At 40.1% G+C, this 27,403-nt stretch overlaps 2 protein-coding genes across 2 annotated transcripts in view; one reads left to right on the forward strand and one right to left on the reverse strand.

The window, feature by feature from the left end:
- The first annotated feature begins 15,546 nt into the window (after window positions 1-15,546).
- C3H5orf58 (chromosome 3 C5orf58 homolog) lies at window positions 15,547-22,284 on the forward strand. Its single transcript, XM_059919623.1, has 4 exons — window positions 15,547-15,591; window positions 16,668-16,741; window positions 17,520-17,613; window positions 22,005-22,284. The coding sequence occupies exons 3-4, from the start codon at window positions 17,520-17,522 to the stop codon at window positions 22,154-22,156; spliced, it is 246 nt and encodes an 81-aa protein (XP_059775606.1). The 5' UTR covers window positions 15,547-15,591; window positions 16,668-16,741; the 3' UTR covers window positions 22,157-22,284.
- A 2,409-nt stretch (window positions 22,285-24,693) lies between these two features.
- Window positions 24,694-27,403, reverse strand: part of LCP2 (lymphocyte cytosolic protein 2) — a 46,295-nt gene continuing 43,585 nt past the window's right edge. The window contains exons 20-21 of the mRNA XM_059919624.1: window positions 26,680-26,835; window positions 24,694-25,128 (exon numbers count right to left, since the gene is read on the reverse strand). Coding sequence (XP_059775607.1) covers window positions 25,006-25,128; window positions 26,680-26,835 — 279 coding nt within the window. The 3' untranslated portion in view covers window positions 24,694-25,005. The remainder of the gene's footprint in view (window positions 25,129-26,679; window positions 26,836-27,403) is intronic.

Below are 27,403 nucleotides of genomic sequence, written 5' to 3' on the forward strand. Positions count from 1 at the left end.
TCAATATCAAAAAAACAAACAACCCAATCCAAAAATGGGCAGAAGACCTAAACAGACATTTCTCCAAAGAAGATATACAGATTGCTAGCAAACACATGAAAGGATGCTCAACATCACTAATCATTAGAGAAATGCAAATCAAAACTACAATGAGGTATCACCTCACAGCGGTCAGAATGGCCATCAACAAAAAATCTACAAACAATAAATGCTGGAGAGGGTGTGGAGAAAAGGGAACCCTCTTGCACTGTTGGTGGGAATGTAAATTGATACAGCCACTATGGAGAACAGTATGGAGATTCCTTAAAAAACTAAAAATAGAACTACCATATGACCCAGCAATCCCACTACTGGGCATATACCCTGAGAAAACCATAATTCAAAAAGAGTCATGTACCACAATGTTCATTGCAGCACTATTTACAATAGCCAGGACATGGAAGAAACCTAAGTGTCCATTGACAGATGAATGGATAAAGAAGATGTGGCACATATATACAATGGAATATTACTCAGCCATAAAAAGAAACGAAATTGAGTTATTTGTAGTGAGGTGGATGGACCTAGAGCCTGTCATACAGAGTGAAGTAAGTCAGAAAGCGAAAAACAAATACTGTATGCTAACACATGTATATGGAATCTAAAAAATTGGTTCTGAAGAACCTAGGGGCAGGACAGGAATAAAGATGCAGACATAAGGAATGGACTTGAGGACACGGGGAAGGGGAAGGGTAAGCTGAGACGAAGTGAGAGAGTGGCATGGACATATATACACTACCAAATGTAAAATAGATAGCTAGTGGGAAGCAGCTGCATAGCACAGGGAGATCAGCTCGGTGCTTTGTGACCACCTAGAGGGTGGGATAGAGAGGGTGGGAAGGAGACGCAAGAGGGAGGAGATGTGGGGATATATGTATATGTATAGCTGATTCACTTTGTTATAAAGCAGAAACTACCACAACATTGTAAAGTAATTATACTCCAATAAAGATGTTAAAAAAAAAAAAAGAAAGAAAGAAATATCATTCGAGGGGACTTCCTTGGCGGTCCAGTGGTTAAGACTTCGCCTTCCAGGGAAGGGGGTGCTGGTTCGATCCCTGGTCGAGGAGCTCAGAGCTAAGATCCCACATGCCTCTCGGCCAAAAAACATAAAAGAGAAGCAATATTGTAACAAATTCAATAAAGACTGTAAAAAAAAAAAGAAATACCATTCGGAGGAAACACTTTGATGCTTCACTTCTAGGATGGATTTCCCTGGATGTGAGGCTTGACAATGGCAGGTTAGGGAGAAGAGATGGCCAAGCACAGAGCAGCAATGGCTCAAGACTCCACTGTAATCCCACAGTAAACCACACTCTTCAAGGGCAGTTGCTTTGCAGACACCCTGGGATTTGGCCATTGAAAAGGGGCTATTTGCATACCAGGTCAGCAAAGGAACTCTTGTCAGCCTGGAGGGAGGTGGTCTCTGGACCTTGGGCTAGCCACTTAGTATTTCCAGGCCTCAGTTTCCTCATTTGTATACAGAGGGCAGTAGGCTTAATGATTTCTAGGTACCAGGCAAGGCTGTACAGAGGAAGAAACACAGGCTTTGAAGCCCAGCAGCATGAGTTCAAGTTCCTCTATACTACTGGCTGGATGACCTTGGACACACCATATCTCTGGGCCTCAGCTTCGCTACCTGGCAAATGGGGATGACAGTGTCCACCCAGGCCAATCACAACGTTTAAACAATGTATGTAAAACCTCTAGCATTTTGTGCAAAGAATAGGAGCTCTATGCATGTCTATTCCTGTCCTTCAAGGCAACATGTCATAAGCGCCAAGAGAGCAGCCTCTGAGGTAGATTGGGTTTGAATCTGGCTCTACCACTGTCTGGTCAGGGACCTTGGGCAAGTCATTTAATCTTTCTAAGCCTCTGCATCCTCATCTTTAAAACAGGAAAGAAAAGATACTGCCTGCCTTTATAGGGTTATTGTCAGAATCAAATGAAATAATGTATATTCTGCACTTTGAATATCTTCCCTCATCACCAACCTTCATCCCTTCAGCTGTAATATTCTGCAGCTGTACATAACATTACAAAGAGCTTTCCAGAATGTTCTGTGTGAGATTTTTCTCAGTACTTTTAGTTCAAAAAAGTTACATGGGGTTGGTTAAATATGGTACCGTCAGAATTTTCGCTATAATTGGATTGAAGCCATATGCTGAAGTCTACCTTGCTTTGCCCTGGGTGACATGCATCCAAGATGATAGTCGGTGTGCCCAGCAAAGATGGCACCAGAAGAAAAGAATCTGCATTTACCTCAGCTCCCCAGAAGGCCACCAACCAAAGGGGAGCTGCTGCCAGCCCTCCGCATCTCAATTTATTGCCCTAACTGCTTTCTCAGACCCCTGGCGTGGCATGGTATGAAGCAAAAGAAATTGTAGCCACTAAGAAGGGAGCTGCTAATTTAAATGTTTAGTTTGGCAAAGTGAGGGCCTCTGAAGGGCTCTGAGGGAGATAATGGCGGCTTCTGTTTGGAGGCTGGAGTCAGGAGGGTTGTTTATTGCACTCTAAGGCCAAGCGTTGCTATAGCAACAAATGACTTAGGGACAGTTTTGAACAGACTGTTTCTTTGAAAGAGTTTACATGATAAGAATAACTTGGGTTCTTTCTGGAAGGGATAACGTAAGGACATTTTTTCCTCCCGTCGTCTTAAACATAAGGACATTTGAAGGAAAATTCTTGTTCCAAAGCTGCAGAATAAGTGGGGGGAAAAGATTGGTAGGTTTTGTGCAAAAATATTAGCAGGTATAGTCCCTATGTGGAGAGGTTACAGGTGATTTTTTGTTTTACTTTTGGGGCACTTTTCTGAGTCTTCCATGATGGTTTTGGTTTTGTAACTAGGAAAATTTTACATTAAAAATAATATATTGACTATGATAAGACATAAGCCTGGAAATATTAGAAAGCTCAGGATCAAAATGGGAGTGGGTACTCATGGCACGAAAGAGGATTGAGCCTGGACTTGGGGGAGGAATGGCCCACAGGGACTTTACAATACTACTGACCCTTGGCCTGGGGTTCCCTGGCTTTGACTCTGGGCAAGCACCCCAGGGGTAAGTGAGTGACAGGTTGACATTTTGCTGAGGGGAGAATTTGAATTCTGTTGTCCTGGGGATGGAGTAAGGCAGCCCCACTCCCCCTTCATCACCTTCATCACCGCTTGACTTTGCAGCACATATGAGGCAATTCTCCTAAGATAAAAACCGTATTTCATGCGAAAAGTGGCCATCAAGTAATGGGGGAAAAAAGTCAGTGGTCAATGTGTGACGTGAGAGTTTACCCAGGAATGTCGTGACTGGAGGGAGATGAGATTTGAAAGACATACTATGCAGATATTTAGTTTTATATTGTGAATTAGGCAATTTGTGAGGATCTTGAGATGTTTTTCTCTAAGATGCTTTTTCCAGGGACTGATGTAATTGTTTGTGAGGTGAGAGTGGGGTATTGAGGGGGCAGGGAATTTCAGGGGAGAAAAATCTAAGACAGCAAAACTTTCAGCATGCATTTATTGAGCTCCTTATGTATACCAGGCATTTATTTTAAGGAACTCATAGTTATGCAGTAAATATTTAAGCAACAATAATATGCTATACTATGTTCATAAACAATACAACATGATTGTGAAGGGTAGCAGAATATGCCACCCCAAAATATGCCTTTTTGGCGTAAGGATTATTTTGAGCTGATTATTTTTGAGAAACTGCAGACACAAGAGAAGCTCTTAAACAGAGTAGAAGTTACCCTTGTGTAAGGGACATTTACATTTATAAAGGACATATCTATTTGTAGGCACCTCTGACCCTGTACCAGGAAGAGAAGGATAACTCTAAATCAGAAGAAACTCTGGTCAATGGAGAAGACACTGACTTAAATCTGTATAGCAAACCTTACCCCTCTTTACTGTGTCTTTCCTGGGAACTTCTCATAACCAGCCTCTCCTCCTCTCCCCATCTTTCTTTTGTCTTTAGGGGAAGCTGGTATTTAAGGTGGAGGCTTGGGCCATCTCAGGGAGTTACTCAATTTCTCTGGGTATCTCCCATGTATACAAAAGGCACACATGTTGTTAAAAGCAAGACAACAGGCTTAAAATGGAGTTGCTTATGCTAAGCCCTGCGTCCACAAAGCTGAGGCTTGACTAAGTGAAATTACAGTTTCGGTTCTCCCAGGAAAGGAATCTTAAACCAGTCGATCAGGAATCACCTGATCGGCACTCTTGAGGTCATCTGCCCGATAGACTCCTGCCAACCCCTAAAGGAAAGTAACCTTACAGTAACCAACCCGCTTCTTTGCCTAGTATAACGTCCTTGTTCCTGCTCCCTTCTGCCTATAAAAGTCTTTCATTTTGTACAGCTACTCAGAGCGCCTTTCTCTCTGCTGGCTTGGATGCTGCTCGATTCATGAATTGTTGCACAAAGCCAGTAAGATCTTTAAAATTTACTCCGTTGAATTTTGTTTTTTAACAATTTTAATAAGCTTCTGTTTGTTTTTCTCTTGTAATAAAATCTGTCTTTTATTACAGGGAGTTGTAGCCAAGAACTTAGAAGGGTAGAGAGAAAACTATTCTTCCTCTCTCACAGTGAATAAAAACCACAGGTTTGGATTCAGATTTACATCTTAATCTGGTTCTGCAAATAACCAGCTGTGTGACCTTAGCCATTTGCTCAGCTAACAGAAATAAGCCACGTGGCCAGGATTTGAACCCATGCGTATATGATCCCAGAGTCCTGGGTTCCTTAAATCAAAAGGTTTCAATTGGAAAGACTTGTTGCTTTCTGGCATGTCCTCAGGCTCCTCTGCTGCATCTGGATATCTGTCTGGTTCCAGCTGCAGTTCTGGCTAGGTAACATTCTTTCCGCAGCCTCCTGTGCCCCAGAATCCAGGCTTTGGGAAACTGTTTGCTTAGGTTCTCCTACTTGTCTTCATTTTTAATTTTGTCAGAGCCGTGAATTAAGCAGGAACCAGATACGATTTATTAATTCCATTCCTACCCCATGATCATGCCCAGAGGCTTGTAGGCACACTCTGTAAATCACAAAGAATAATAATAATAATAAAAAAGAGCTCCCTGTTGAAAGCTAGCCTTAGGGGACATCTGTCAGCTTGTCAGGGACCCCCAGAGAGCCAGCTTCCTCTTTCCTTATTCCAGAATAAACCACAGGAAGAGGAGCCTGTAAGCGACAGGAATTTTGAGGCCAAATGGAGAGACATTCCCAGCCCCATCTGCCTTCTTGGCTAGCCATGAAACCTTGCCCCTTCTCTTCTACAAAAACAAGGAATTATAAACTAATGTGCCAAGCCCTTTGTAAAGATGTTCAGATGCAATCTTCACAACAGCCCAATTAAGTAAATGCTTAAATTATCCTCATTTTACATATGAGGACATGAATACTCAGAAAGGATAAGTAACTCTAGGATGTGCAGCTTATAAACTGAGGAGCTAAGACTTAAATTCAAAGACACATGAATCCAAAGCCTATGCTTTTTAAACCACACTAGACTACTAGAAACTTCTAGATCCTTCTTGAAAGTCCTTTTCGAGCCTCCCAACAAAAAACCCCAAACTGTGGTCCTGATGCAAGAGAGAATTAGGTCAGTGAGAATGTTGTTTAAAAACACACAGTGACCTCCAACTGGCTCCCTTCCATAAGAGACTGGTGAAAGTTTCTTATTCACTCAACAAACTCTCCCTGGTCCCCACTCTGAGCCAGGCACTGGACTAATTACTGATAATACAGGGACAAATAAGGCCCAGGCCTCAACAAGCTAGCAGGAAAGACAGACAAGGAAACAAATACAGTAAGCATTTTAGGGTGTTCTCAAGAAGTAGGGGATACATTGAGAGTACATGGGAGAGATGAGTTCCTGGGTAAATATCCCCATGGGATCTCAGAGACACTGCAGGGGAGTAGTAGGCATATGGCCCTGCCACTTCCCAGCTGGATGATCTCTAGCCCAAGACTAAACCGCTCTGAGCCCCTTTTTTTCCTCATGTGTACAATGGGGACAATGCTATTTTGCAAGGCTCTAACAATAATGAGATAATGCAGGCCATGCTTAATGCTCCTGACCTTCCATCACCATGTATCACTCATCACCAAGTCCATGTTAATTCTATCCCCTAAACACTCTCTGATTTCATTTCCATCTCTCTGCCACCATTTTAAACAAGGTATTGCCAGCTTTCTCACGGACTATTCAACTAGACTCTTAACTGGACTTCCTGAGCCAATTCTTTCCCTCTTTCAATCTGTTCTCCATCATGAAGCCAGGGCCATCTTTCCAAACCACAAATATGATCTTATTAACCACCACCATTCCCAGTCTTTACCTGTTGAAGAGCCCTTAGTAGCTTCCCATAGGTTTCAGGAGCGACTGCATTCCTCCACACAACCTCCATGGTCCAGCCTCTGCCCCTTCTCCCAGCTCTTCTTGCCCTAGGCATCCCCTTGCTCCCTGCTCTCTAGCCTTGCTGGACATTCCTTCAAGCCCTCTCATGCACTAAGCTGTCTTCTGATGCAGGGCCCAGGAACAGGCTGTTTCCTCAGCCTGGAAGGTCCTTCTCTCCTTCTGATCTCAGCCTGAATGTCCCTACCTCAGGGACACTCTTCCTGAAAGCTGCCCCCAACACATGGCATGCCCCTCATGGCAGCGCCTAATTAAATTGAGCTGTTTGTGGATTCCAGTCTGTTTCTTCCTCCAGACCACGAGCTATCCATGTCCACCTGCAGACCAGCAAGAGACCTGTCAGTTTGGGCTCACCCCTATATGCCTAAAACTTGGTGACTGACACACGAGAGATACTCAAGAAAGAATTGTTGCATGAATACACGCACGGTACTCGATAAGTTTACAAAAATGTGTTTCTTTTCCCTTGCCTAGGGCTTCTTGTACATGCAGTTCAAAAAAAGTTGCTCTCGTTTTGTGGCTTAGTTTAATGAAATAAACGATTTGTCAAGAGTCCTCAACAGTTGCGGACTCCTAGAATTTCCCCCTGTACAAGAGATGGTCGGCAGAGGGCCCCACAGGAGCAATTATTGATGTCAGGTCAGTGAAAATAGCAGCTGCTGGGAGACAGCAGACCCTGTTCCCAAATCTGTCTCTCCTTGAACCACTCAGACAGAACACCACCATCAGGCTGCCTACTGCTGTGGGCTCTGGCCCGCCGTGTCCAAAATCCTTTTGATCTAGCCTCAAGAAACATAGGAAGACATAGGGCAAGAGATCAGAGGCCAATGTAAATTATTTGAACACAAATTCACTACTTGCTGCTTGATTTGTCAGTTTCACGGTAAAGAATTTGTAATCAAGAGCTCGCCCTGTTGGGTAGAATCATGCATGAGTGTTAGGGGAGATTTGCTTTCTATGGGGGCCACTTTTCACTTGCCAGTCAGTAGTTTTATTTCCATTTTAATTTTCAGAGCATCTGCCCCCCAGCAACAGCCTGCGATTTGGAATTCATGGCTCTGTTGTGTGTTTATGCACTGTGCTTGCTTGTAATTGACAAATTTAAATTCTGGTCATATTTCATTTATTACACAGACCCGGGGAAAAATCTTCGGTGAAAACCTAATTACAGCGAAAGTGCCACAAGGTAATTGCTATGAAAGAACTCCTGCAGCAGCAGGGCTGAATATTTCATCCACCCATAAAATGATTATGCTGACAAGATTCTGAAAAATAATAAAATCTGTTTAATAAAAAAGAAGCAAAGTATCAGTGTTTTTACACACAAAGTATTAAAACATCCTTCATTTTGGACAGATCCTAAGTCATTTGATTTTTATTCAAATGATGATCCACAGCCAAGAGAGTTCTTCTATCAGAGTTTCATAATTCTTTCCACACCACACGAGGCTGCTTTGAAGCTTTCAGGCCTGTTGTTGCCTTCCAGGACAGCCATGAGTGTGCTTTTCATTGCTCTCTTGGATCTTTGGTCTGTGCTCCAGGATGAATCAGAAAGCAGAAAAAACTAAGAATATTCAGTGTTTAGATTCTGTGGTTCATCCACTTTCTCCTTGGCCACCATGGGAGCTGTCCCTCTGTCAGAGGGCTTTAGAAGCCACGAAGGTATGACTTCCGCTGTCAGAACTTTGTTGAGGGCCCAGCAGAGTGACGGACGCTGATGTACACCTTGGTTTCTCTGACTCTTCAGGATACTACTGTAGCAGACCAACCCCTTCATTCAGTCACTGGACCAAGATTTATTGAGCACTAACTATGTTCCAGGAATTGTGCTAGGCACAGAGTACAATCATAAGCAATGAGTAGACAAGGGTGAACACAATGATAGTTTCTTGCCCTTATAAAAGATATGTAGTAATAGTGAAAGAGACCGACCCAAACAAAACTAAAAAGTAAAGAGAAACATAAATTTTAAAAGTACAATTTAAATCAAGTATTATATGGAAACAAATAAGGGGCTGGGAGAGAGGATGGGATGATATTAGAGGATGGCCTCTCTGAACCCTAAAGCATAAAAAGAAACCAGTTTGGGAGGGTCAGAAGGAAACAACTGCAAAACAGTTGTCAGCATGTTCTAGGACTGGAAGATGTGTGAGACGAACAGAAACCGGAGCACATGAGGCCTTATAGAGCAGGGTCAGGAGCTTTGTGTTTTGAGCAGGAGATGACATGATCTAATTTACCTTTTAAAAAGCACATCCAGCTGTCGTGTGCAGAGTGAGCAGATCATGGGGGCAAGAGCAGCGGTGGGAAGCCAGTAGGGATGCTATAGCAAGCAGCACAGGCCGGGGAGGGGGGTCGGTGGGGGATGGTTTCCAAGACCAGGGGAATGGCAGCAGGGCTAGCAGTAGGGAGTTTTTTAGCACAAAAAGTTACATATAAAAATGTAACTATTAAAGAAAATCATGTAAAATCTCAGACCTTAGCACTGGAGTTTATATTATGTTGGCAAGTGAAACTGGAAGCAGACAAACAAAAAGGCTAGGAAACAGAAGAAATAAAGACCCGAATTAGGAAGCACCTGAAGCTGGAATATCCATCTCCTTCCTCCCCACTCCCAGAATCAAGCAGACATTGTGAGTCTCTGTTTGCTGCTATGCCCAGGGAGGGGGGGAGCTTCTGCCCCAAACACTTAATTAGAAATTAAATGGACCTGATATATGCCCGAAAATTATATACATACATATATACCTATAAGATCTTACAGGAAAACCCAAATGAACTTTTTGGCCAACCCAATATATATATATATTATTTTATATACATTTATATATATTTTATATACATATATACACATAAATTTTTCAAAAATGACTGAATTCTGGCATCAGTAGCCAAAATAAATTTCAACTATGGTCACACATTTAATTTATGTAGAAAATGCTCAATGAAGCCATAAGTCAATACTCCTCAAAATATGGTCCATAGTCCCCCTAGGTTAAAATGGAAGAGGAGGGATTTAAAATGCAGATTTAGGGAGCCCCCAACTTAGATTTACTAAATCAGAGTCATTGGGGTGAGCCTTGGAACCTGCATTTTCACTAGCTCCCTAAGTAATTTTTCTACACTGTAAAGTCTGAGAAGCTCTGCCTCAAAGTGACTGATATTTTACCATGGTGAGAAATGCCCTGGAGAGTTTAAGCTATAGAGAAGATGGGTTGGGACTAAAGTTACAGCTAGGCTAAATAAATCAATGAAAAAAAATGAAATCACCCATAAATCTCACTACCGAGGGATAATCATTAACATTTTGGTGTTTAGTCTTCCAAACTTGTTTTTATGCACATATACATTTTTTTCCTTTAAAAAAAAGTGAGTTCACCCTTAGATTCTATTGTAACTGACTTCATGAACATAATACATTTTTTTTTTTCATAAAGGCACTCATTTTTCATTGCATGGCTGGCTGATGAGAGGGAGGTGTGGGCATTGACGGCAATGCCTAGAGGGAGAAACACCTGATCAGGATCTATGTCTTTAATAAACATGGGAAATATTGTTGGGAGATGGAGGGCTGACATGATAGAATTAGAAACACATTTTATTTAGGGACAGAGAAGGTTTTCCCTGATTGATGGATCTCTGAAAATAAACCCAACTTGTGTCATGAATATGCCTTGCTGGATGAAGGCATTTTCTGAAAAGCCAAGTGCAAAGAGTTTTCAGGCAAACAGGCATAGCAAGCAACTGTCAAAAACAGCACCATGTTGAATACTGTCGGCTTTTGTCCATCTGCTTTCTCAAAGACCTAGCTTCTTTCTTGGGTTACAAGAATGTTGAAGGAAGGAGGGAGCCAAATTCTGGCACAGTAAGTGCCTGCATTTTATTATGTTAGACATCAAGTTGGAAAACCTCAATATTTTCTTGGCTTCCATACCTACTGAATCTACAAGCCTTCAGACTGTTTGCTTTTTTTCTCATGGTTGAAGTGTTTTGGGCATAGGATTGCCAGATTTAGCAAATAAAAGTACAGAATTCCCAGTTAAATTTGATTCTTAGATAAACAAATTTTTAATATAATTATGTGCCATACAATATTTATAGTAACAGGACATATTTATAGTAAGGACATATTTATAGTAACAAAATTATCTGTTGCTTACTTGCAATTCAGATTTAACTAGATGTCCCATATTTTATTGGCAACTCTGTTTGGGAAGCTTCCTATTTCAGAGGGAAATGTTGGCGCAGAACTTTATTTTTTGCCCAGCTTTATTGAGATGTAACTGACATATAACATAAGTTTAAAGTGTACAGTGTGATGATTTGATACATGGATATATTGTGAAATGTTTTTACCACAATAAGGTTAGTTCACCCACCCTTCAGTTCACACAATTACCATGTTGTTGTTGTGATGGGGAGAACAGTAAAGCTCTACTCTCTTAGCAACTTTCAAGTATACAATACAGTATTGTTAACTAGAGTGCCATGCTGTACATTGTATCCTTGGAACTTACTCATCTTATAACTTAAAATTTGTACCGCTTGACCAAATTTTCCCATTTTCCCCACCACTCAGCCTCTGGTAACCACCATTCTACATTCTGTTTCTGTGAGTTCAGTGTTTTTCGGTTCCACATATAAGTGATAACATACGGTATTCATCTTTCTCTGTCTGAAAGGCGAGTTATGCTCATTTCACTTAGCATAATATCCTCAAGGTCCATTCCTACTGTCACAAATGGCAGGATTTTTACATAAAGTAATTTCTTAATTAGAAATCAAAATATTTTAGTTAATGCAGTGATCCATGTGGATTTCTGTTAATAACCTCTTTCTAAAGTTCAGAAGTGTTTCTTTCAGAGAAAAAGAAAATGACTCGGTCCAATGTAATCTCAGCTGCTTATAGAAGACAGAAGGCAGCTAATCCAACTTCCACTTCAGACCAGAGGCAGAAGCCATGGGCTGTCTTCCTTCCTTTATGTGATTGGCTATGGCGAAAGCATTGGCTGTTCTTTTCTTTTTTTTTTTTTTTTTGAATTTTTGAATTTTATTTTTTATACAGCAGGTTCTTATTAGTTATCTATTTTATAATATTAGTGTATATATGTCAATCCCAATCTCCCAATCCATTGGCTGTTCTAATGAGCAAGGACACAGGTCATGCTCCTCAGGGAACGATCCAAGCATATGCTCATTACCTCCCAAATCTGTGTACACAGGAGTTGTACAAAGCAATATTCAGAGGGGAGTTGATGCTCCAGCAGGAAGCCAGCCCTAGGCACAGAGACCAGCACTTGTAATTTACGATGAGCTGTGGGAGGATGGGAATGGGAACTCTGAGAACAAGGGGAAGACGTGAGATAATTTACTCAATTTGTTTTCCTGGAAATGAAGACTTTATGTCAAGAATTTGTAATAAAACTAACTGAGGCACTCACACTCAGCTCCATAAAATGCTTCATCACCTTGTTGTTCTCTAACAGCTTTTTTCTTTATGGGAGAATTTACCAGCTTTTTAATCTCCTTTATTTGATTAACATTAGAATCAACAATAGCAACCAGTGTTGGGTTTCAGTAAAGTGTTGTATTTGCAAACTTATTAAGGAAGATAGATTTTTTTTTAACATCTTTATTGGAGTATAATTGCTTTACAATGGTGTGTTAGTTTCTGCTTTATAACAAAGTGAATCAGCTATACATATACATATATCCCCATATCTCCTCCCTCTTGCGTCTCCCTCCCACCTTCCCTATCCCACCCCTCTAGGTGGTCACAAAGCACAGAGCTGATCACCCTGTGCTATGCGGCTGCTTCCCACTAGCTATCTATTTTACATTTGGTAGGAAGATAGATTTTTTTAGGGCCTCATCTATAACAGTCTCAAGCCTTAAGTAGCAGATCATGCTTTTAAAGTTTTATGTTCTTAGGGAAAAAAAGAATCTATAGTAACTTGAGGAGGAAAAGCACTATAATAAGTAGTCATTGTTCTAAGACATTTTTATGGAGGAAAATATATTATTATAATCTATCTTTTTCTGACTTCAGATCTCTTTTTCCCTCTTATGACATTAATTTAGAAGAAACACAAAGTTAATTCTTTTTTTTTTAAAAGCTCATTAATGATCTTTTCCCAAGTACAGTAGTTTGAACCTACTCATAAGAAGTGATCAGCACTATGGATGGGTAGAAGGTCTTTAGATTTAATCAAAAATCCTCTGAACAGAATCTTAGTCCAAAGGTATTTGAGCTGAAGCAGGTCCTGCAAACACTTGCTGGACCCTGCGAATGAATGAATTCAGTGTTTTGGGGACAATGGGGCCCCAGAGACACCATATCCTACTCAGCCCCAGCCCCCATCGTCACCTGATTTTCAGAACTCTCAGCCTCAATGCTATCTCAGCCCACCTACCTTTTTCACCCTACTTCTCTTAAACACCTTCTTTTCTCCTGCTGTTATCTATGGGGAGTTTCCAAACACACGTCCGGAATCATGCAGATCTGAGGTGAAGTTTTCACTAGTCTGCATCGTGAAGGAGAGGAAAAGAGACACATCCAGTAAGATTTTTGTTAAGGTAGTCTTATTCCAAAATTATTATGATCTTCTTTTTCTGTCTTCCTTCCTTTTCTTTCTTCCTTCCTTTTTGATGTTAAATTACCTCTGCTCGTATAAAACAGTAGTGGCAGTTATTTTTGTTTTGTTAATGATATCCTTAATTCAGAGAATAAATGTTGCTCACCCTATGTTTGTCACTCCATATTTGTATATTAGTGTGCGTGTGTTCAAATTCAATAATCTGTGAAGGTCAAATCATTTCAAAGCCATGGTGTACTTGTTTCCATCACGTTTCAAGAGATGGTGTCCTGGACTGGCAGACAACTTGGTACAACGAAAAGCACAGAAGGTTCTGGAGTCTCATAGACAGGATCTGTGCTTGGAACTGAATCTGGGTCTTGTGGGCCCTGTGCAGGCACTAAGCTCTCTGAGCTCAAGCTTCACTTTCTATACAACTAGGGCGATAACAGCTACCTCAGAGAGTTGTCAGAAGATGAATGCTTCTAACTTAATGCATAATATAGTGAATGCTAAAAGAATGTTGATTCCCTGGACTTCTGTGCCTCTTTTTGTCCCCGCTACTCAGCACTTGGAGAAATAGATTAAAAAATGCTCAGTACACAAATCAGAAATAAGAAAATGCAAGGCACTAGCAAGTGTCCACAGTTAAAATAGTGAGTGAAGGAAGCATTGGCAGAGAGACTAGTTGGAAATTGCAGAGTTGGGTAGGGTTAATTCTGGAAGACTCTTTCCAGGATTGAGGTGAGTTTTGAAGCCCTTTGAGTATGAAGAAGTCTTTTTTTTTTAATTGAAGTATAGTTGATTTACAATATTATATTAGTTTCAGGTGTACAATGTAGTGATTCAGATCTGTTATAGATTGTACTCCAATTAATAACTTAAGTAATGGCTATTACAAAGTAATGGCTATATTTCTCTGTGCTGTATTCTTGTTGCTTATTTACTTTATGCATAGTAGTTTGTATCTCTTAATCCCCTACCCCTGTCTTGCACCACCCCTCCTCCCCTTTCCCCACTGGTAACCACTAATTTGTTCTCTGTTTCTGTGAGTCTCTTTCTGTTTTGTTTTATACATTTGTTTGCTTTCTTTTTTTAGATTCCACAAGCATGAAGAAATCTTACACAGGGATGGTGTATTGGACAGCAGCTAATCCTACGTTCAGCAACGTGTGGGACATATCTCACTAAGGATATGAGTGATGTTTTATATGGTACAGAGGCATTAAACAATGTGTAGTCACACTGTTAGAGTTATTCCCCATCCAACTCTTTCAATTCTTCTGACTACATCAAGAAGAAAGTCTCAGTTTGTACTAGACTATCATCTTTAACATTTCTCTAATACTTAATAACCCATTTTAACAAAGAATTTCAGGCTTCAGGATCACAGCCATTGAGAAGCAAGAAATATCTAAATGATTAAAAATGTTGTTTTATTTTCATTGTCTTTATTTTTCCCATTCCCTTCTGCTTAAATTTTATTTCATTCACATCGATGATATAAAAAATTTTAAGTAGATTTAAATATTAAAGGGAAGTAAATTTAAAACATTAAGGTAATAACGTAGGTAGTACACAGCAAGGGCAACCAATCATAACAGTGGCCCAATAATGAGCGAAATTTAGAAAACACTGGTCAGGCCCGTCTCTTTCATAAGGAAACGGATGAGTAAAATGAGATTCAGAGAAAAGAAGTTACTCTTTTCCAAGATCACATAGCTAGCTATCCTTAGGACTGAAGCTCAGTCCTCCTGTGCCCCTCTTCATTTATCTAACTCTGCATCAGACAGCAAATTCTAGTGTTAAACTGAAGGTAATTGGATATAAAATAAAAACAGACTATGTGTTGGAGCTTGTTGGGAAGGGACTGGTTGAAGAGGCTGATGAGTGTTATAAGGGAGACTTAGTGAAGGCAGACTTGTATAGAACCTGATGCTGGAGGTCATCAAGTCTAAGGCAATTCCCGAGGGTGTCGTGACAGCGATTCCTCTTGGAATCCAGCAGAGATGGCTTGAATCCCAACTTCTCTACTTGGCAAGAGGCCAGTGTACACCTCTCAGCTCATCTGTACAGATTTATAGGAATGATAATAGCTAACATTTATGGGGCACATCATCTGCCAAGCCAAATGTGATGCATTATCTCACTTAACCTTCAAAAGAAGACAGAAAGCAGCTATTATTACCCTCATAAGATAGCTGAGGACATCTACAGCTAAACCAGCGATGGAGTAGAACTCAAGCCCAAGCAGTTTCAGTCCAGAGTCTGACCTTAACCACAATCCTATTCTGTGAAAATTAAACACAAACAAGGGCTGCAAATCACCTAGCCCGGTGCCTGGCACATAGGCGGCAAAATGCCTTTCAACCCTCCCTCTCTCCCCACGCAGTAGTGCTAGTCACAACCTGCTTGGCATCCAGAACCGTCTCTGCAGGGGCCTAGCCAGGGACTACAACTCCCAGGATGCACCAGGGGGAGAAACTGGCCAATCAGGAAGCCCGGTCTCACTTCCACTGCCGGGTCTCCCCACTTAGCAGCCAGAACTTCGGTAACGGCTGGCGCGGTGGGTACCGACGGGCTCAGGGTTGTGGGCTGCCCAGGGTTACCCAATTTTAAATAATCTTAATCCAGTTTTGGTGTGTGGGCTGGAGGTGAAGACCGTTGACATGTCCAGGCTGCCTCAGGTTCCATCTTCAGCCGCCAAGCGGAGCGGGTCGCCAGGTCTCTTAGCCCGTGGCTAAGAGTCCGGTTTCCTCAAAGGCATTGTCATCTGTTGGGTCGAGAAGGAGCGGCTGTCTGGGCGGCTCCAGGCAGGGCCGGTGGTCAAGGCTGCCGAGCACGTTTCGCGTTGTCCTGATCAGGTTTGGGAGCCTGAGGACTGCGGAAACTTCGAGGTTGCCTCTGGCTCCATCTTCAGGCCCCAGACTGTGGCCCCCTAAGGCCTGGGGCTCCTCACGCGTGTCACGCCGAGGAGGAGGACTTGGCCTTTAGAAGGAAAACTTCAGGGATAATAATCGCTCCTCAGGGGGAGGGCCTGGCCTCCTGGCCTCTGGCCCCGGGTTAGTGCCTAAGCTGCATTCCTGCCTTCAGTCTGTGGTATCGTGGCCTCCGACCCCTTATTCCCTTGGCCCCCGAGCCTGGTCTCCACTTCCCACCTCCTGGGGAAGCACTGTTTGACCAGCCTCTCCTTTCTCTGAGTGATGTCCTGACCGAGCTCCCTGGGGAAGGCTTGACCAGCTCTGGCCTCGCTCTGGTCCACTGGGGTCCCCTTGCCACTCTGGCCTCTGACCCCACCCCACCTACGGGCACCAGAGGGCCCTGGATAACCAGACCCCAGAGTGGAGAAGGTCAACTTTCTTGGGCATTTCTCCGTCCATTTAGTTTCTACTTACCTCTTGGTTTTTACTTGTATTTTATTTTTACCTTCATATCTTTAAGATTCTTTAATTGCACCATCCCCGCCCTACCTCCTTTATTTTTTTTATCATCTTTCCTTTCTCCTCAAACCTGGATCTTTGGCTTTGCCATACCCAAGTAAGATAGCTGCCATTCCATTTTCAGTGCCTAGGGGCTTGTAGGTGGATGCGAAGTGTAGTTTCTTCATTGTCTGGAGATGAAAAAAATTTATTTCCTTTACAGTGGCTCTGAAGTAAGTGAAATAGGATAAATTCCCCCGACTCAGGAAAAGGCAGAGGCAAGGAATTGATTTCAAGGTTAGTTTGTTTTCAATTTTTGGGCAAGCAGCCTCACATGTAACTGCCCACCTTCTGGAGCTGTGTGCACTAATTGTGGTTTATTCAAGTTATTTTGAGATATTTGAATGGCTAAGGTTAGTTTATCACCTAGAAACATCTCTATATATTTATATCTGACACAATTGGCTAAATATATGTACTTTATATATAACATAGTAACACGTTGATTTACACATTTCAGCTAAATTAAAATGTGTGTTGCCCTAAATCCCAAAGCTAAAATAGAAGTGGCCATGTTGCCATCTTTGTAGTCAAGGAATTATAATCAAATCTTATTTTAAGCTTTACTATGTACTTAAAGAAACCGTGTATGGACCCTGTCATTCAAGCATAAGTTAGGAAAAGGTGCTGACTTACATAAACAAAATTAGAGAAGATCTTATATGAGATTGCTAAATTGTAAGGTAGTTTATAAATGCTGAGGCTTTCTGAAACGGGGACATCTGCATTTCCATTGTAAGGGCCCCATCTTGTGGATATGGTTTGATTAAAGAAGACACCTCATCCTAAGAATTCCAGTTACAGGTGTTTTCAGTTGGAAAAATATTAAGTTGATTCCTTCGTATGTTAGAATTCTAGCCATTATAGTCTCTCTAAAGAGACTATAATTTCACAAATATTTTAGTTCTGAAATAACAGATTTTTCCTTTTAGAAATGCTGAAAATTTAAGTATTTTTAAAGTATACATAAATACTCCTGATTTATACATTGTTTTTGTTTCTCTTTTAAAATCAGATGTTTGACAATAATGTTACCGACCATAAGCCAAATGTGGAAGCCATAATTAAAAATATTAACACAATTTCTTTGGAGTTGAAGAAAATGAAAGGTAAGTATGGAATCACTGAATTAAAATGTTTGCATGTCATTGTTATAAAATAAACAGTAGAGTCAATTTGTGCTTCTGCTGGGGTGTAACTGAATTTTGCCTACTAATTAGGATTTTTCTATTTCTTAAGAAGTGCTTACATTGTAGTATGAACTAGGTCTCTGAAGATGCATTATGTTTGAGCATTGACCTGGAGGTCAGCAGACTTGAATTTTCATCCCTGAATCCATTAATCATTACTAAGCCCCTAAAGTTCCCTCCAAGTCAAAACTTGTAAGTTTGCTTGATTGTGTGAATTAATGGTTCTAGTAGGATTAGATCTTATAGGTTATGATGTTTAGTCACTCACCTTAGAGACATATTCTGTAATTTTATCCCAGGCATGTAAAATTTCCGTGATTGAATATTTCACCTATTCTTGACCAAACATTTCCTATGTTGGGAAACTCTCTATATCACCAGTCAATCTATTCCATCTTAGACAATTCCTCTTCATGGACTAGCTGAAATCTTTTTCCCTATTTCTTTCATCCATTGGTCCTATTTCTAACCATGAAAACCACTGAATATGTAGTGGTTATTCTTATGAAAACCTTTGATATTTGAAGGCAGTCTCTGTGTCAGTTATGAGACCTTCCTACAAGTAACAAAATACCAATTTAACATGGCTTATACAATATGGAAGATAATAAGAAGATCCAAGGTTGGGCAGCCCTAAAGCTAACTCAGAGTTTTAAAGACTTCATCAGGTACTAGGTTCTTTCCATATTTCTGCTCTGTTATGTTCACTCTCTTTGTCACTTCCCATGGTCATTACCTGCAGACATGACCGTATACAGACACTGTCTCTGCCTGTGTCTCTTATGTAAGCCTTTCTCCAGATCCCTCCAGTACATTTCCCCTTTCCTTTCATTGGCCAGATTTGTGCCACATGTGTATCCTACAGCAGCCACCACCAAGGGGAACAGACCAATTTGGACCAGTCAGGACTTACTGCTGGTGCTGGGGAAAGAATCACCTCAAGTGCAATCAAGTTGTGCCCCCAGGAAGAAGAGGGGAGTGGCTGTTACTTAGGCACCAAATAGTGGGTGCCTGTTATGCTTTTCCTATGTGTTCTCCCAAGCATTTCCCAGACTTTGATCTGGGAACACTGCTGTCTCAGAAGATGTTAGTAGATGGTGTGCAATAAAAATGGAGTCCATCAACTGATGATCAGATAAGTTTGGGAAGGGCTTTATGCTATGTAATTCTCTCACAAATTCACAGTACATATTAAGAGAGGCTCTGAGGAGTCTGATATAAAGGAATCGGGTTAGCTCTGCTTAATTCATCATCTCTCAAAATCAGTCTAAACACTACGGCAAAGATTATGTTTCTAAAATGTAAATCTGCTGAAAATGCTCGTTGGCTCACCATTGTCCTCAGGATAAAGTCCAGACCTCCTAGAATGGACTGTAAGACCTTGAGATCAGGCCCTGCCTACCTCTCCAGTCTGTTACCTCATTCTTTATTCCCTGCACGTTCTGTGTTCCAGTCACATTGAACTATCTGCATATCTACACATTTGCTCTTTTTTGTGCCTGTGCCTTAACACATGCATCTCCTCCTGCAATGCCTACTGTTGCACCCCTACCTCCACCCCACCAGGTTAACTGCTACTTATTAGTCAAGGTTACTTACAGTGGAAAACTATTTTTTAAGCCAGTATATCATCTCTTCTACCTTTTCATATTACCTATCACACTGTATTGTAATTGCATGTCTACTTACTTTTCCTATCCCTGCTCATCTGTAAGCTCCTTAAGGGTATTCCTAGCACTTAACACAGTGCCTTTATATAATAGGCTCTTGAAAAACATTGATTAAATGAATAATTGGTTCCAGATGCTTGCACTCATGTAAAACAATTAGAGAAGCTTTAGATTCTTCTCAAACTTTATTATCTAGCTGTTCTGGTTTGGGGATTATTCTTTCATGAAGTAAAATAAAATAAATATGATCAATGTGTTTCTGAAAAGTTGTGGGGTAGGGCAGGCAGTGAAGATACAAGACTTGTAGAGCTAGACTAGGAAGGTAGACTTCTGGTAAACAAGGAAGATTAAACGAACACTGTTACCCCCACTTTCTCCCAAAAGTAATAAAGCAATAGCTAACACTTATAGCATTTACCATAATCCAGATACTCTTCCAAGAGCTCTACATAAATGGACTCAATCGTCATAACAACCTTATAAGGTAGGAAATAATACCATCGGCATTTACAGATACAGAAACAGATATAGAGAGGTTAACTAACTTTCCCAGAGTTACACAGCTAGTCACTGGTAGATCTGAGATTTAAATTTAAAGTCCTACAAGTTGAGGGAAAGAGTAGTACTAAAAACAAGGGTCTTAAGACAAAGTTTACATATTGAGTTACAAGACTCGCAGTGGGGAAACCCACTTGGCTACAAGACATTGGCAGCCAGATTTATACCCTCAAGCAGATTTTTCTTTCAGGAACCTGAGCAGCCTAAGAGAAAAGACCTAGATACTGATAGCAGAGGTTCCTCCAACAAAATACCCAACCAGATCACCCCACAATATAGACCACCATGGGCAAAGAACTTCCAATTGTCTTTTTAGTACTATAGTCTTAAATACGAGCAGACAAGTATGGAAAACAGATATTTGAGGAAAGCATCTAATGTGAAAAGCAGAGACAAAACCAATAAATAGATTCAATCAACGGGGAAGAAGCAGATTAAACTCCAAGAAACTATCATTAATATCCACAGAGAAGTAAGAGAAGATGCTATGTTCATGAAAAACGAACAGGATACTATAAAATATATTTAGAGAACAAAGTTAAAAGTGTGGCATAGAAATAAACTCTGGAGAAAGGTTTAAAGATAAAACGAAGAAAATTCGAGTGTAGAGCAAAAACACAGACAAGGAAGTCCAACATCCAATAAATAGGAGTGCTAGAAACAAAGAACATAGACAATGGATGGGGAGGAAGTCATTAAAGAAATAATCAGAAAATTTTCCAGAGCTGAAGGATATGATTTTTTACATTGAAAGACCCCATCACAGTAGATTGAAAATAGACCCATACTAAAAAACAATACTATGAAATTTCAGAACACTGGAAGAAAAAAAGATTCTTAAATCTTCTAAAGAGAAACAATGATTAAGAATTAGAATAGTATGAAATTTCTCCATAGAAACACTGGAAGCTAAAAAAAATGCAGCAATGCCTTTGGAAATCTGAAGAAACATGATGTCCAACCTAGATTTCTATAGCCAGTCAATCTATTAAGCACTGGTGTAGAGAGAGAAATTTTCAGACATAAATTTCCCCACCTCAGGAAGTTACCTAGGTTGCATTCCACCAAACAAAGGAGTAGACCAAAAAAAGAGAGACCTGAGATTCTGGAAAAAAGATATTCCACATAAGGGAGGGGTGAAAGGAGACCCTAGGATAATGGTGAAGGGAGTTCCCAAGATGTGAGCTGTACAGCAGTCCTAGAGAGCTGTCAGTCCAGACTAGAGCTGATCAGACGGCTCTAGGAGAGGAGAGGCTTTCAGCAATAGAATAGTCAAGGCACTTGACTATACTGAGAGGAGATTTACCCAACTGCAGAAATTTGGGATATATCCATGATAATTAAGCAATGAAAAAAGGAGACAATTATTAACTGTGGTTGGGTGGTAGCTTGCAGGAAGGGAAACATCATGTAAGACTCAGCTGTAAAGATTATACAATCAAGAAAAATTTAAACATTAAATATTGAGCTAAGAAAAATTGTCCTCAAGTACAGTGGGGGAATGGGTATTAGTGAAAAGAGCTATATCTTAATCTTCTGTGATCAGAAGCAAATAGATAATACCTAAAATTGAAAAAAAAATGCATGCTATTTAGAGATATGGAGGTTAAATACCACCCCTCCCAAAACAAACAAACAAACAAAAAAACACAGAAGAGAACCACAAAAGCAACAAAAACAAAATGGGCTCCAAAAAAGTTAAAAGTGGTTGCCTCTGGGAGAATAGGAACTGCTATTTTTTGCAACATGCCTTATTTGATTCTTTATACTATGTGCATGTATAGCAGATAAAAATAGTAATTTTAAAAATACATAAATTTGCATAAATCAAATTGCAATTTAGTAAGATAACTGACAATTTGAGCTAAAGAGCCCTTCTAGTAAGTTTCTATATCATGCTTATTTTGTAGTATATAAATTTGACTCTAAGTCAAAATTGGGCACATCTAAATTGTGGTTTGAGCAATGATCACTTAAAAGAAAGCTAAATTAAGAATTAGGAAATAGCTCCTTAAAGTAATAATAGTTGCCTATGACATATGTGCTACAATATAATGTCTTCTATTATTTTGTTTTACACAGAGCTCTCCCAGTTACTGCTTTGTGACCTTACCCTATGTTTTAGTCATCCCGTGAAGACGGATGATTTAAAGGAAACAGAAGGAAACAACCCCCTCTTTGAAGAGTCTAAAATGTCAGATGTAGCTCTTGCTTCTAACAGTTTTTTAATCTGATTTTTTATTTATTTGTTGTGAATTTATAACTTTTTATTGTTGAATTAACACATACCTAGGAGAATTGAGTTTACTAATATATTTAATATAATAAAAAACAAAATAAAAATATGTTGAGTTGTAAAGAATCATTTCATGCTCTTGAAGGCTGTTATTTTCTTGTTTTAATGTTTCAAGGATGGCTAATTTATTTCGTTAATGGCAAGAGTATGACATAGGAAATTGGCTATGAGGCACTGCTTATCCTTTACCCTATGCTTGAATTTGGCTTAGGTTGAAAGAGAGTTACTAAATTATAAATGTATGGTATGAGTTTATATTAATCAGATCTCTCCTGGTAGCAAGTGCCAAAAGCAACTCAAGCTAGCTGAAGCATTTATTGGGTCATGTGACTTGGAAGTCCATGGTTGGGATAGATTTCAGGGCCTCCACTAATTCATCAGATGTCTCTATCCTGGTTCTGTTTCTGTACATTGGCCTCATCCTCTCCTGTGAAAAGCTGATTTCCTCCATATGCCAGGTAGAAGGGGGTAGAGGTATGGTAGACAACTCCAGGTGTACAGCATTATCTTTTGGGGATCCCAGAGAAAAGAGATCTTCTCTGTCTCAGTGTTTAACATTCCAGAGAAAGATCCTGATTGGCCCAGCTTTGATTAAGATGGGTCCTGAGCAACTGTGTTTGGTGAGGCTGGTATCATATGCCAGGTCTGTAGCAAAGGAGAGACCCCACCAAAAGAACAGAGTTGCCATGGCCTGAAGAAGGGGAGAAAGAATGCTAGTCATAAAAACATCAGATACCACTCATTTCAGTCATTGAAGTGGAATAGGTTTTAGTTTTAGGATACCTTTATTCTAAAACTTCCTAATTTCTGTCCCTTTCCACCAACAAAAACTTAAAATAATAAGCGTTTACCTTGTAAACATAATTCACTACTATATATTTGCCTTGAAATCTACCATGTCCTTCATTTTAGATATTTTTGAACATAAAGTATAGAATACCATGAAGCAAGACACAAGGTCAGCAGAACTTGTAGTGTTTTCTATCCATTACCCAGCACCTACTCAGTGCACAGAATAGGCATGACGTAAACACTTGTTGAATATCCTATGAATAAACAGCTAAATGAATGCAAGATTTTCAGCTTTAGAATTCCTGAGGTCTAGACCCTAATTTGAGAATTTCCAGTTTCTAAGGATGAAGTTTTGTGACGCATCCTTTTTATCATCATTGATTAAAAGTCTCCACATGCTCATTATCTTAGCAAATCGTGCCAGTGGTCTTTCTATTAGCTCATGAAAGTGAAGGTGCAAGATATTCTTTGTGACTCAGAAAACTCGTAGATTAAACAGAGAAGCCAAAAATTTTTGTTAATAAAAGTTGTGGGGACTTCCCCGGTGGCACAGTGGTTAAGAATCCACCTGCCAATGCAGAGAACACGGGTTCAAGCCCTGGTCTGGGAAGATCCCACATGCCGCGGAGCAACTAAGCGCATTGCTCCACAACTACTGAGCCTGTGCTCTAGAGCCCATGTGCCACAACTACTGAAGCCCGCGTGCCTAGAGCCCGTGCTTCACAACAAGAGAAGCCACCGCAATGAGAAGCCCGCGCACTGCAACGAAGAGAAGTCCCCGCTCACCGCAACTAGAGAAAGCCGGCACGCAGCAACAAAGACCCAATGCAGCCAAATATAAATAAATAAACAAATAAATTTTTTAAAAAGTTGTGGAATAACAACCAAGGCCTCAAAGGGGAAAACTTAACTAAATGCGAGGTTTTCATTTTGTGAAATGCCTACTTCTTTTTGTTAAATGAGATATGTAGGTTGAAGGAAAGAAGTGAATTGCTTTGAAGAATTTATAAAGCCTTTTGGGGAAGGGTGAAGAGAGGGCTTTATGACAGTTGTCAGGGGGATAAAAATAGAAAAAAGGTATCTAATTGGAAAGCCTGATCAAATTTTTCCATGTATATGTACATTGCTTTTTCATCTTCCCAGGAAGACTTTGGTAAAAATCTACATCACTTGATGATGCTTTGGAGTTGGGTAGGGGTGGAGGAGGTAGGGTGTGGGTGTCGGTTGTGATGAAATTAAATCCGGGTGTAGATGACACCAAAGCCTCATCTCTATAAAATGTTTTCTTTTGGTATTTGTCGCTTAAATTTGCTTTCAAACAGAAAAATAATAGTGTGAATGAAATAAAGTCAATAAAGTTGTTTTAGAAACCAAAAAGTGAAGCAAAAGGCAAATTAATTTTAATTCCAGGAAGTTATCCCAACTGCATTTATCTTTTTCATTAAAAAAGTATACAAAAATCCCCCCAGCAAAAACACCAAATAAGTATGAAACACTTTTGAAGCCTCTTAAATTATTGCTCTTGAGAAATTAAATTTTAGTTATTTTCAAATTATACATATAAAACTGATGATTGCTTTGAATGGTAAAGGATTGGCTATTTAAAAAATCAGTTTTACGTGTTACCAAAAGCTATTACCATTTCAGTGTTTTGAAACTTACCCCACATTGTTTCTGTAGGTATGTAAACTACTGTACTTGGAAATGGGTGTTCAAATACACATCTTTTTAAAATGAATTATTACAGTGCACTACTAGACTTCAAGTGTGAACATTATTACTCATGCACTTTGCAAATATTGAAGAAGAATAAATAAATTATGGGATCTTTGACAGTCTTCATTTCAAACACTTTCTTAAGCGAAAGGACAAAGCCCTTGTGTTCGTGTTGAGGGGTTCAAATCAGTCCTGAGTGTTTGACGGTTCACCAAGGTTGATTGATCTTCCCAGGCTGGGACAGAGGCAGAAGGAAGGTTCATTTGCTTGGCTAACTTGCTAGGGATAACCTGCAGAGTACGTTAATGTGCACTGGTATCTGGAGCCTCGGTTCTTCCCATCAATGAGCAGAAGTGGCATTTTCCTGAAGTAGTCGATAATATCTGACACAGACAGAAAGTCCTGAAAGATTCAAAATAGGGAGATAAATCAACATTGGAATAGGTAGTGTGAATTTCACTCTCAGTTTTTTTTATCTGCATAATATCCTACATCTTGAAGTATGAGGATTATGGGGAAAAAACATGTAAAATTTGGCAAATATTTTAATGATTTCTGCTATAGAACTTTGAAAAAATAATTCCTCACCAATATCCAGCAAACCTTGGATAAAAGACAAGTATGTATTTAGGTATATATATTTTTAACCTCATATAGGGAATTATATATATTATAGAGTTGGAGAGAGGGAGAGAGGGAGAGTCGAATTATGATAGCCTTACCTTAGGATCGTTCTATCTGTGGTTTGGTTTTGGTTTTTGTATCCCTACTTTACTCTAAATCACGAACAATGTTAGGAGGTATAAGGAATCAGGAGGTCAGACAGCGTTGCCGGTGTCTGAAGATGCATAATAGTTCCTTCATGATCTCTGCCGTGTCCCCACTGCCACCTCCACACTCACTTGCTCTGTAGCAAGTCTTTGCATTCATTACCTGGATCACCCTATCCCTGATGGTCAGACTGGGAAACCCCCATCCATCCATCTAGATATGGGTCAAGGTCACTTGGTACCCCAGACAGAATTATGCACTTCCTCCAAGACTACTCTGCTAGGTGCCTCCCTCCAGGGCAACTGCAATGAGTGGTTTGTATTTGTGTGTTTCCACACTAGACCAATAGAAGTCCTGGAGGGCAGACATCTCTGCTTCTACAGGACCTATGCAGCTCTACCCATGCTGAACCAGTGATTCAAACATGTGACCAAAATCATGTGGGGTTTTTTTTTCTACTGGTTTACATTACCATAACTTAAAAATATTTGGAGTGAAGTGGAAGTTATGGGTAAGTTGTTTCTCATTCTGGAAATGTTTGATTCAGCTGATCCTCCTCCTGGAAATTTGAACTTAAAGTACATGTTTGGGGCATTAAGTTTAGCTATAGTTTCCTTTGCAAAAAGCAGCCAGGAAAGGTTTCCTTCACACCAGGTGTGATAACTACCCCAAAAGCGACTAGCATAAACCTTGGAAAAATAGAGGAAAATGTCTTTGGCAATATGGCCACCTTCATTGGCCTTACTTCCATTTTTAGTAAGCAATGACCCAAGTCATTTTTCCAGATGTCCATTTAAGACACAGCCCTATAAATACACTGTAATCTTACGTTAAAATTATGTCACAGAGGTGACTTAATTCACCTCTGTGTCACAGAAGGGACTTGCCTTTGGCACCATCTAACTGGATTTTTAAAAATGTAAATGCTAACATACATCTATTTTTTAAGTTACACATGTGATTTTAGACTATTTGGAATAAAAGATATAAGTAGCAGAGGTAGACACTGTTACCATTTTATTTCCTTCCAGTAAATGAAGGGCTTCACTAATGTGACTTAACTCTAAAGTTGCCAGGCAGTATGGACCCCAAAAGAATGCTACAGCAAGGTTCCATGTAGGTAGGTATGCAGAGAGGCATAAATAGAGAATTGGGGGAAATTTTACAACTAGAAGTCCTTACCTCTTTCCCTCGGAGTCCAGTTCCCAGCAAGTAAACTTGGCTTTCCTCCTGATAACGGATCTGGATGTTGTAAACTTTATCTTTGTACAACACCATGAGGACATATGGATTGGTTATTGTTTTTCTAGAGCTGTCTCTAACCAGGAAAGTGCCATCCTAAAAGGATAAATTCTTGTTATTATGGGAGCAGCAAAAGTCAATACTCTTGTTGCCTGTGAGAGCAGTAGACAAGCTTCTAGGGATCTGCGAACCTACCAGTTGACAATTCAGTGAACATTTAGTTCCCCAAACAGCTGCAGTCCCATGTGGCATGGATTTCTTGGTTGTCAAGAAAGAGGCAGCAGAGATTATGTTAGAGAAATTTCCAAATTTCAAAGAGACCTCTTTGAAGTCTCTTGATGAAAAGGAATCTCTTTTTCAGTAATAAAACAAATGATAGATGGTTGAGTGGATAAAGGGCCAGCAAAATAAGGACTTTGTTGGTTAACTAAAGATATATCTTCCTACTGCTGAGAGCTATTTCCCTAACTCTTTCTTTCCACAGTCAAAGTCAGAAAACACCCAAATTCCTAAGAAATTTACCCATTTTAAAACCTCATGGTATCCAGGTACAGTGTTTTGTCATCAAACACCTGAACAAAATCCAGTGTGGACCATGTGTATTCTTATCTCCCTTTTTTTTCTGATATTTACCAAAATAGTATTGTGATTTGTCCTGTACTTG

The sequence above is a fragment of the Balaenoptera ricei genome, chromosome 3 (assembly GCF_028023285.1).
Source record: "Balaenoptera ricei isolate mBalRic1 chromosome 3, mBalRic1.hap2, whole genome shotgun sequence".
Lineage (NCBI taxonomy): Eukaryota > Metazoa > Chordata > Mammalia > Artiodactyla > Balaenopteridae > Balaenoptera > Balaenoptera ricei.